This window comes from Fistularia commersonii, chromosome 21 (assembly GCF_037954325.1).
Source record: "Fistularia commersonii isolate RoL2024-O1a breed Wild chromosome 21, RoL_Fcom_v1.0, whole genome shotgun sequence".
Classification (NCBI taxonomy): domain Eukaryota; kingdom Metazoa; phylum Chordata; class Actinopteri; order Syngnathiformes; family Fistulariidae; genus Fistularia; species Fistularia commersonii.
The window spans coordinates 2,364,061-2,375,707 of record NC_141304.1 but is presented as its reverse complement, the minus strand read 5'-3'; the positions used below and the strand labels follow the sequence as shown (position 1 = coordinate 2,375,707).

The window sequence follows — 11,647 nt, the reverse complement described above, 5'->3', positions numbered from 1 at the left end:
GTAATTTTGAAATATAAAAAAAACACTATCTTTTATAGTTTCGGGGGGTGCACATTTTGACGATGAAAAGACAAAGTTTTTTGAAATATATTTGAAGCGGAAGTTACCTTTGCGAAAATCCCTGCTCACGTCATCGATCACGTGATGGAGACACGTGACCAGATTTGAACCCGGAAGCGCTCCGGTTACCGCAGCGCGGGGGTTAATTGCATTAATTTTCATGCGATTAGTATGAAGATTTTAAATGAGATATATCATATGATAATTTTAACTATTAACAAAATGTATCCCCATTGTGCTGCCGAAACCCGGGATCGAACCAGGGACCTTTAGATCTTCAGTCTAACGCTCTCCCAACTGAGCTATTTCGGCGCATAGCATGTGCGGCTAGCAATGCTCTATATACCTCATGGAGGGACTGTGTTCCTCGCTCTTTTCAAAACGAGAAAATGAGTGGGGGTGATAAAACCTTAGAGAGAAGGGAATGAAGGAGAAAATCGCGGGGGACTCCGCTGCCAACTTTCGGCCACAGGGTGGAGACAGAGGTTCAACTGCCGATCCGGATTCCTGCGACACCGCAAACGCTCACTCCGCCCGCCCCAACCTCTTCTCGCCAACGGGCTTTTTATTTTTTTTAAATTAATTTAATTTAATTTAATTTTATTTTATTTATTCGATTTTTTAAATCCAAGTTAATATGAATTAATTTTAGCTTGTTTTAGTTCAGTTTACTCTATGAACACTTTTATAGCCATAGAACCTAAATCAACCCTTTATGACCACTTCCGGTTTTCACTTCCGGTGGTTGACTTGTTTCCCTGCAATTAATAAAATAACATAGAAATAGAAATAACTTTTATCCGAGTTATAGAATGACATTAAATGTTTTTGTTTTTGTCTTTTTTTGTAAATAATAGGGATATCTTGTTAGGCCCTAATTCCAGTGACCATGTTGTGCCCAAAACAAAGATGGCCGCCACTGCTGCACTGCAGCGAAAAGCCTCGGAGACAAATAGTTTTTTTTTTTTTCCAGTGCTTTTTTTATCAAGCGGTGACGCACTATCGCCCCTTTATTAGTCACGTCATGTTTTGATGCCAGATTCTATCCATCTCACTTACCCTCCCTCCCTCTTTCCCTCCCCCTCTCTCTCTCTCTCTCTCTCTCGTTCCCCCGAAGGTGACTTTCCTCCGGGCTTCTGAGACACTGCAGCTGTTCAGCGCATCGTTTCGGGCGGCGGATAAGAGATGATTGATGCCGAACGGCGCGGGGGAGGAAAAGGGGAGTGAAGAACTGGAGGAAGAGGAGGATGAAGAGAAGAAGGGGGGGGTTAGCAAACATACTGGAACACGCTTTGATTTTGAATCAATATGGCGACATACAACATAGAGTAAAGCACATTGCAAGTTAGAAGATGAAGCCACCCTGTGGGCGGCCATTGAGCGGCCACACACACACACACACACACACACACCTGAAATTAGCCGGTACTTAACACACACACACACACACAGTGAAAACGCGACTGGACACGCACAAACTCAAACTGGATCGGCCCCAGCAAGCGTTTAATACGGATGGCGTCCTATACAATAACATGTTATATAAAGTTTATTCAGTACTAGTACTCCGCTATACACACGGTCATAAATATACAATACAGTGTACACATACAGTATTAACACCAGTACGGATACAAGTATATACTTTTCTTAAATAGCCAGTCGTTCCAGAGTTTGGCTGTTTTTCTGTCCGGCAGATGATTGCACCCCCCATCCCACCCCCGTTTCCCGACTGAAAGGAACATTCTCCAAGAATAACCCCCCCCCCAAAATACCCAAATGGACCATTCCATATTTACATCCCTGAAAAGAACGCACATATAATTACACGAGAATGGGGTCGACCCCTGAGGGGGGAACCCTAGCTCAGTTACATGAATAAATAAATAAATTCGATTTAATAAATTCAAAAATATCTATATGGAAACAAATAACAAAAACATTGGGAAAAAAAAATAAAATAAATAAACAACAGATAAACATCAAACACAACATTTTTTAAATGAATAGATAAAGAGTAGAAATAAAATAAAATGTGAAATAAATAAATAAACAAAATTAATGAAGGATGGGAATAAAAATATAAATAAATAAGTGACTTCATCACAAATTAAAAAAAACATAAAGTAAGCAACAAAAAGTATATAAAAACATAAATGAAATAAAGAATGAGAATAAGTAATTAGAAATGAATATAAATAAACACATAAACAAAGGTAAACATAATACATAAGTCAATAAATTCATACATAAAAAATAGATCATGAAAATGATTAATAAGTCAATACACACAGGGGGCCGACTGCTTTGGCGGGCCGGAGCCCGGAGAGCTGAGTGGGGCGCCGGTTGACGGCGCATCCGGGGAAATGTGAGGTGTAGCCCTGAGGAGAAGGACAGAGGCGGGCGCGTTGGAAACACCGCAGGTTTTTCGGCCAAATCGTGGGGGACGGCGCCCCGAACGCTGACCTCTCGCCGTCTCTGCGTTCTATTCTAACTCCCCCGGGAACCCCTGCCGGGGCCACAAGGACCCAAATATTGCCCTTTTCCGTATTAAAACCGAAAACAAATACAACGTCAGTCGCGTTACAGTGTCCCGTCACAGACGCAGAGTGCACACCCCATAATTTCATGCCGCGGCGGTTCACCGGGAGACCGGGGTCCGCTCTCCCGGCCTAGAACACCCTCGGGGTCATTGCTTTGTTAATTGCTTTTTATATCACCTCATCCTCCACACACACACATGCAGATGTGCAAACATGGACACACACGCACACACACACACACACACATATACACTCGTGTCGCCGGTCCTTTCGGAAAAAAAAAAAAAAGGCCGTGAGCTCAAAGTGGCGCTCGGCGCTGCTGGAGTTACATGTAAATCACGTTATTATTATTGTTATTATTACTATCACTGGTATTATTTTTTGCAGTTTTCTGGTCGCTGGAATCCGACGCGCTGTAAACTCTGGATCTGAACCTTTGCATTTAGCCGCCGCTAATTTAGCTTCGCCGCCGCAGAGAGAGAAAAAGGTAGAGAGAGAGAGAGAGAGAGAGAAAGAGAGTGAGAGAGTGACGTGCTCGTGCTCGTGCACGCTCCTCGTAAACAGACAGCGGTTTCAGCACCATAGGATTCGAACCCACGACTCGATTAAGGCGCGGGGAGCAGAGAGCGGGGAGGGGCGCTGAGAATCTGTGCAGGTAGATATCGGTGTGCTTTCGTAGGTGACGGCCAGACGCAGTCCGTCGGCATGTATTGCTAGCGCATGCTAGTATTTCACGCTAATAACACATGATAGTCACTTGTGTGCGCTACTGGAATGCACTACTAGCGTGTGTTACTAGCGTGCACTACTAGTGTGTTACTACAGTGGCCACCAGCCTGCACCAGTAGCGTGCGCTACTAGATTGCGCTATATCGTGTGTTACTAGTGTGCGCTACTAGCACCACTTCCGTGAACTACTGCCGTACTCACTAGCTTGTGTCAGTAGCGTGGCCACAAGCTTGCACCACTAGGGTGCACTACTAGTGTGCTAACAAGCTTGTGTTACGAGGGTGCACTACTAGCTTGCGTTATTAGCATGGCGACCACCAGTGTGCACTACAGGTATACACTACTAGCATGTGTTACTAGTGTGTGCTACTCTCATGCACCACTAGCCTTCACCACTAGTGTGATCTACTAGGATGCCCTACTAGCGTGCGGTACTAGAATGCACTATTAGTGTGTGTTACTAGGCTGCACCACTAGCTTGTGTTACTAGCATGGCCACTCGCCTGCACTTATAGAATGCACTACACGTGTGTTACTAGCATGAGCTACTAGCGTGCACTTCTAGCCTGAGCTACTAGAATGCACTAGTAGCTTGAGTTGCTAGCGTGGGCACTAGCCTGCGCTGCTAGCATGCACGTCTGCCTGGGCATGCAACACCTGCAGCTTGCCCTTGTCCTACATGTGGACGCGCACGAGTGTTTCCCTTAGCTGTGTTGCCGTGGATACGCCGAGGCTGGGCGGCTGCAGTCAGAGGCTGCCGCTGTCGCCGCCGCCGCCGCCGCCGCCGCCGCCGCCGCCGCCGCCATCGCAGCTTTTGTAAACTAGCAGGCTCCTGTTTTTCTTCCCGTGGGAGGACGTGCGGCGTGATCGACCTCCCCGGGAGCCGGCAGGATCAATCCGTCACCTTCACACACACAGTCACGCACACACACACACACACACACACACACACACACACAAACAAACACAGACTCACACACACAATCACTCCCTCACTGCCTCGGTGAGGCATCGATCGGTGCCGTCGCTGGCCTCCGCCCGCGGCTTGCGACTCTTCCTCTGCCCCCCGCCGCCCTCCACCCAGGAGTTATGGATGACGGTGCCGCCGCTGGGGGCGGGGTCCACCTGCAGGAGGGACACCACCCGCTTCTTCACACGCGTCTTGAGGGCGCGGCGCAGCTTCTGCCTGGTGAAGGCGTAGAGCAGCGGGTGAAAGATGGTGGTCCCGTACGCCATGGCCAGGAAGCACAGCCGCATCCGCACCAGACCGTCGCTGGGGCCCAGGCACAGGATCAGGACGTTCGCCGCCGACAGCGGCGCCCAGCAGCCCAGGAAGGTGGAGATGATGATCAGCGACATCTTCAGGACGCGGCGCTGGCGCTCCCGCCGGTCCCGGTGCCGCCGCACCGCCCGCCTCAGGGCGATGATGGCGGAGACGGAGGCCTGCACGCCGACGGAGGAGGTCGGCGGCGGGGCCGAAGCCGGGATGGGCGAGGCGGGGGTGGCCGGCGTGGTGGCGACGGGGGTGGTGGCGGCGGTGCTGACGGTGGTGACGGTGGCGCCGCTGTCCGACACGCCCTGGGGGATGGAGGAGAGCGGCGGAGGGGACGTCGGCGTCGGAGAGTGGATGCTGGGAGGGCGGGGCGGGTTCTGGTTCCGGGCGGAGGACGCCGTCTCCGTGGGCAAGCTGAGGTCCTTCCTCCTCCGCCTGCGGCAGCGAAAGCTGCAGGCGGAGTCCTTGGCGCGGGAGCCCCTCATCACGTGGGAGCCGATGCGGATGTTGAGGGCCTGCAGGATCCTGGAGTAGGTGAAGAGCATGACGGCCACGGCGATGAAGAAGCAGGGCACCTGGAGAAGAAGGTGGTAGTACATGGCCAGGCCGGTGTAGTACCCCTGCCCGCCGACGCACAGCAGGGTCCTGTTCTGCCACACCGGCGGGGACGGGGAAAGGGGAAAGGGCGCCGGCGTGGAACCCGTCGGCGCCTCCGGCTCCTCCTCCTCGCCGTCCTCCGCCCCGGAGGAGAAGAAGTCCCCCTCCAGGAAGGGCAGGAAGAAAACGGCCAGGGAGACGGCCCACACCGCCGCCAGGAGCAGCGCGGCGCGGCGCGGCGTTAGCAGGCGGCTAGCCGGACGCACGGAAATGTCGTAGCGGTCCAGGCTGATCACCAGCACGTTCACCGCCGTGGCCACGCTGGTGAAGGTCACGCACGCCTCGTGGAAGCAGCACAGCGTGGCCAGGCTGCCGACGTCGGCCGGCACCAGGACCACCGCCGCCGTCAGCGGCAGGCAGAGCACGCACACCAGGATGTCCAGCACGTGGAGGTTGACGGTCACCAGGTTGCTGACGGAGTCCACCAGGTTGGACTGGGCGCAGTAGAGCACTAGGACGGTCAGGTTGCTGCTGAAGCCCAGGACCAGCTCCAGCATGAGCACGGTGGTCAGAGACACCTGGAAGCCCAGGGGGTAGGGGCGACCCCAGTCCTCCTCCGCCGCGCCCCCGCCCCCGCCCTCCAGAAGCCCCGCCCCCTGCCCGTCGCTGGTCTCCAGGAGGTCACGATAGCCTTCGTTCTCCATGGATGCGGCGGCGCTCCTTCACGCATAGCAACGGCGCCCGCCGGGCCCGACCATGCTCCGCCCCCGCTCTGCCGCTGGCCCCGACGAGCCGGCGGCCGGATCCTGTTTCTGAGGGCGAAAACAAAAAGAAACATCGAGGTTGAGCGTGTGGAGTTCAAGTCCTCGGGAGAAGCGCCGGATTATCGGCGCCGGCGGCAGGAGCCTGCTGTCAGCGCTCGCAGCTCGCAAGATGTGGGCGGTAGCTCGAGTCATTATGCAATTCCGCGTTATGTGGGTCGGAGACCGGTGGCGGGGAGGGGAGGCACCTGAAAGCAACTCCCACCCCCGCCGTTGACTTGGTATCTTCCGGATTCTGGAGACACCAAGGCAAGAACTCCATGAAGCGGCGAAAAAAAAAAACACGGTCCCTGAACCGACCACGAAAATCGACGTTACAGTAAAAAGTGGCCTCCTGTTTGCGCCCCTTCCACACACACACACACACACACACACGCGCTGAAAGTGTGTGAAAGTGGAAATGCCCCCGCGGGTAGCAGGACTCTGCAGCTCTATCTCCGTCCGCTAATGGCTTCCATTGGGTTTGTGTTGCCGGCGGATCACGGATCTAAAAGCGCCATCGATTTAAGAACCCCACACACACACACACACACACACACACACACACACACACACACACACACACTTGCCCCCTGACAAGGACAGAAAGAACAATTTTCTCTAAATCTTTACCTATTGCAGGGGAAGCTAATAATATGGCATGGAGCTAACTTAGCATGTCCCTCGGATGGGTGTCTGTTTAAGCTTTAACTACGCTTTTGTTTTGTTTTGCAAGGAGTGGCGCAGCGGTTAGCAGAAGTGCACGTTGTCCCTCAGAAGTGCACGTTGTCCCGTGTCCCCTCAGGTTCCTCCCACAGTCCAAAAACTGGATGGAGATTCATTGGAAACCTTAAATCGTCCAGATGTGCGAATGACCAGGTGAACATCTGGAGTGCGCCACCGTTAGCACCCGGCTACGCTAACAAGAGCACCACCATTGAAACAAGATGAACGTGTGTGTGTGTTGTCACTGTTTTAGCTTCCTCAAGCTAACAGGGTCAATTGACTTGATAATACCCAAGTGCACACTCACGTGCGCACCGACATGCACGCAGACGGAGAAAAACCGGCCTGAAATGAACCCGAGGAGATGACGATGATGTTGGGTTTTTAATGAACTAACGTCTGGTCCACTGCTTCACTGATCTTGCTTTTGTGTGTGTGTGTGTGTGAGTGTGTGTGTGTGTGTGAGAGAGAGAGAGAGAGTGTGTGTGTGTGTTGTTAGGTGAGGACCTAAAAGAGGTATCAGGAGCCGTTGTCAGAACAACCGAGCACAAGGACGTGAGTCGGCATGGATGAGTCGACACACACACACACACACACACACACACACACACACACACACACACACCGAGAACAGCGTCCCGTGCGTCAGCAGACAGATAAGACTTCCGTCCAAGGTTTCCACTCAATGGTGAACCCGACAAACCTGGGGACCAATCACAGCTCACGCCGGGGCGGGAAGGCGGGGTTTCACCTGTCAATCACAGGGGCCGCGCACAGACAGACGTCCTCATTTAGATGGTTTCAGAGAAGCCAGCAGGAGAACATGAAGAGATCTCAGAAGATAATCCAGAAGAACACTCAGAACCCAGATCAAGAAGGGATCTCCGGCAGGAGAACGTTGAGAGAACCTCGAGAACCTGGAGAACTCGGTCCAACGGGGAACGTATTTTTCTCCAAAAACCCATCACGAAACCCAAAAGTTTCAAGATGGAGTCCAAACAATTCCAAATATGGTCACACATCCTGTTCTGCAGCCCTGATTGGCTCCTCCCCTCCCCTGGTCCGGGTCTTATCAGACGACCACCAAAGAAGTCACGCCCCCTAGTGGCGGAAACTGGTATTACAGCTGGTGTTACACACACACAAACACACACACACAGACAAGGGATTGCTTGCATGAGCGCCGCCGCCGCCGCTCTGCAGGCTGTGTGACATGTTCTGTGTTTAAGAAACTGCTGAATCCCATCCGCACGTCAAATGCGAGGTGAGGGGGTTGAAATGGGAGGTCGCCACGGCGGCGAGGGGATGATGGATGGGGTGGCAGCTGAGAGGGCAACACAGATGGATGCTGAGTCGTTTGCTCTCTGGAGGAGGTGTGTGTGTGTGTGTGTGTGTGTGTGTGTTTACTCCCTCGCTCGCCTCCATCTCCATCCATCTTGTGGCTCCTCCCACTTTGGTGTCCCCGTTGCTAAGGGTCTATATCTTCCGCTGCCTCCGCTGACACGGCTCTAGCAGGGGATTAGCGGCGGCGGCGGCGGCGGCGGCGGGCTAACCGCCATGGCCTTGAGGATATATGGCCCAATCTGATTGGCCGCCGGGGATGAGACATCCCTCTCCCCTGGCGGTCCGTCGATAGCCGTCATTTGTCCACGCCGCTTGATGAAGACACTCCCGCTGCGCTCCCTGGGCGTCCACACCGCCGCCGCCGCTAAGCTATTAATGATAGCATCCCATCAATAAGAGCTAATCAGGGCTGCTTCACCATCACATCCCCCTGAAGATGAGGTGGGAAATCAATGGCGGCGCCAAGTGGCTCTCCGGCGCCGTCGTCACAATGCCGTGATTAGCGCTAATGAAGATGCTAACAGGACGACGCGGTGGCGCATACGCGCTAGCGCTTGGGTGTCACAGAGAGGCGTTTCGGGGGCGCTAGGGTCATTTCAACGCCGCCACGGGTTTGACAGCAGACCGCTAGGCTGCTCTTTCCTGTCACTGGCGACCGGCGAGCGCGCTCACACAACACACGGAGAGACAGAACACACACACACACACACACACACACACACACACACTCACACTGTTTGTCTTTCCAAACAAAGGTTTCTGTTCACTTCCTAAAACAATCTGATCATTCAGCGCGGAACAGTTCCTGCTTTGTTAGCATCAGAACATGGAACCCAGAAAGTGGAGAAGCTAACAGGAAGAACTTGAGCAGCAGAACACGTGGAGAAGAACCCGGGCAGGAGAAGATGGAGAACCTCCCTGGACTAAATCAGAGAAGATGTTCAGATCCAGACTCGGCTTCTGTTCCCGCCCCCCCAAAAAAAAACAACAACAAAAAACGACCTCCAGGAGGCAACAGGAGAACATCGCCTCCTGAGGAGCTCCTGAGAGGAACGTCACGGTGATAGAGCTCCGTCGCCACAGAAGCCAATTAGACCTCCATTAGTGATGTTTATCTCTGGCGCCGTGGAGACACGTCAAGATGACACGGCTGAGAGGCCCACACACACACACACACACACACACACACTCCAGAACCTGTGTGTTCACCTGAGCTAACGCTGCATTCAAAGCCCGCTGGGAATTCTCACGCTTCGCTATCCTGATTGTTTAAGCGTCGCCTGGAAGACGCTGTTTTTAATCCCGGACCTCCTGCTCGCTCGTTCGTCCGGCCCAGAGGACACACAGCAGGTTCACCCGTACACTCCAGATTAGGAGCACTCGGAGAGTCGTGATGGTTCTCACTGATCTACTTCAAGCTGAGCTAGGTTAAGCTAAATTAAGATTAACTATATCAACAAATCTAATCTAATTTCATCAAATAATTCATTCGTTGTCAGCAGTGCATATCTGGCTCCCACCATTTTGGCTAATCTGATCTGTATGTAATCTCATCTAAGCATTCATTCATGGCAAATCTCATCTATATCAAGATAATCCAATGTAATGCAATATAACGTAATCCAGTCTAATCTAATTCATCCATTCGTTCATTATCCATACCACTTATCCTGCACTCAAGAGTTGAGGCTAATCTAATCTAATCCAATCTAATCCTTCAACTATTCATCCATTCATTAGCAATGCCACTTATCCTGCATCCAGTGCACAGCTAATTTAATCTATACCAAACTAATCTAATTTTGTCTAATCTTGTCTAATCTAATCTAATCTAATCTAATCTAATCTAATCTAATCTAATCTAATCCTTCAACTCTTCATCCATTCTTTAGCAGTGCAATTTATCCTGTATCCAGTGCGAAGCTAATTTAATCTATATCAAGATAATCTAATCTAATCTAATCTAATCTAATCTAATCAATAATTGATTATCTACAATGTTTATATGTTTCCGAGCATTGCAGCTAATCTGATCTATATCAAGCTAATATCATCTCATTTAAATGTATCGAATATATTTTATCTAATATATCTATAGCGTTTATGGCTAATCTAATCTAAACCGAGCTAATCCAGTGTAATGTAACGTAACGTAATCTGATCTGAATCATTCCTTCTTTATCCACACCATTTATCAGCACTCCAGAGTGGTGGCTAATCTAATCTAATCTAATCTAATCTAATCTAATCTAATCTAATCTAATCTATTCCAATCTAATCTAATCTAATCTGGAGATGATGTCAGACTGAGGGTTATGGGTCGGCGTCCTCGAGAGCCGGAACCGGACCGGTGTCACGTTAGAGCGGCGGCGGCGCACCCACGTGACTGGAACCCCCCCCCCCACGGAACCCCACGGAACCCCAAAAGATGATCACATAAACACATGTGGATTAAGGCGAACGAAGCGGCGGCGCCTCCTAATCCCGGTTCCCCCCCTCCTCCTCCCCCTCTGCCTCTTTGTTGCAGGTGCCGCTTGACGCCGTGCGGGACGGGACGCTGTCCCGCACGGCCACGCAAAACACCGGATGGCGTTGCGGTGTTGCTGTCGGTGGGGTCTAATCCGGTTTCCACGCATCCCCCCCCCCCCCCCCCCCCCCTCTCTCTCTCTCCCAAGTCCTATTTTTTATTTTTATTTTTTTTTAGCGTGTTGACACGCGCGTGCACGGCAGCGCGTCCGCGTGTGTTGCGTGGAATCAAAAAAACTTACCCGTTCGTAGATGCGGGATCCCGGTCTCATCCTCCCGCGGGCGTCCGTCTCCTCGCACCGGACGACCGGCGGTGTGTGTGCGTGTACGTGCGCGTCTCCGAGCGGGACGCGTTCTGCGGCTGCGCGGCTCCCGCACGCTCCTATGCGGCGCGGCGAACTTGAACCCGCATCCCCGAGCGCGGGATCGGCGGACGGAGGAGGAGGAGACCCGCACCGTCCCGGGGACCCGCATCCGGAGGGGGAAGCGGGGGAGGGAGGGGGGGCGCTTCCACAAGGACGGCCCGGGATCCCTCAAGGGTGAACGCGCAGCTTCTTCACCCGCACGTTTCTCAATTCAAACCCCCCACCACCACCACCTGCGCCGTGCACGCGCACGAGCAGGCGTACGCGCACGTCACCTCATCTCACTCCAATGAAAAGCGGTGGATTTGGGGGGAGGAAAGAAGAGAGGGGGGGGGTTCTGCAGGGGGAGGAGGAAGAGAGGGATGAGGAGGAGGAGGATGGAGGAGGAGGAAGAAAGGGATGAGGAGGAAATGGAGAAAGATGAAGGTGGAGGAGGAAGAGGGGGATGAGGAGGAGGAGGAGAAAAAGGAAAGGGAAGAGGGGGAAGAGAATGGAAGAGGTAAAGGGGAGGGATGAGGAGGAAGAGGGGGATAAGGGGGAGGAGGAGAAAAAAGAAGAGGAGGAAGAGAGGGATGAGGAGGAGGAGGAGAAAAAAGAAGAGGAGGAAGAGAGGGATGAGGAGGAGGAGGAGAAAAAAGAAGAGGAGGAAGAGAGGGATGAGGAGGAGGAGAAAAAGGAAAAGGA

At 52.4% G+C, this 11,647-nt stretch overlaps 1 protein-coding gene and 1 non-coding gene across 2 annotated transcripts; both read right to left on the bottom strand.

Annotated features, from left to right (window-relative positions):
• Positions 1-299: 299 nt before the first annotated feature.
• Positions 300-372, bottom strand: trnaf-gaa (transfer RNA phenylalanine (anticodon GAA)). The gene has a single exon. It is a non-coding gene; the product is annotated as a tRNA-Phe (tRNA).
• A 1,152-nt stretch (positions 373-1,524) lies between these two features.
• LOC147222011 (G protein-coupled receptor 22) lies at positions 1,525-11,021 on the bottom strand. The gene is made up of 2 exons (XM_086168832.1): positions 10,841-11,021; positions 1,525-6,014 (listed from the first exon to the last, which is right to left on the bottom strand). The coding sequence occupies exon 2, from the start codon at positions 5,904-5,906 to the stop codon at positions 4,317-4,319; it is 1,590 nt and encodes a 529-aa protein (XP_086024958.1). The 5' UTR covers positions 5,907-6,014; positions 10,841-11,021; the 3' UTR covers positions 1,525-4,316.
• Between the last annotated feature and the right edge of the window lie 626 nt (positions 11,022-11,647).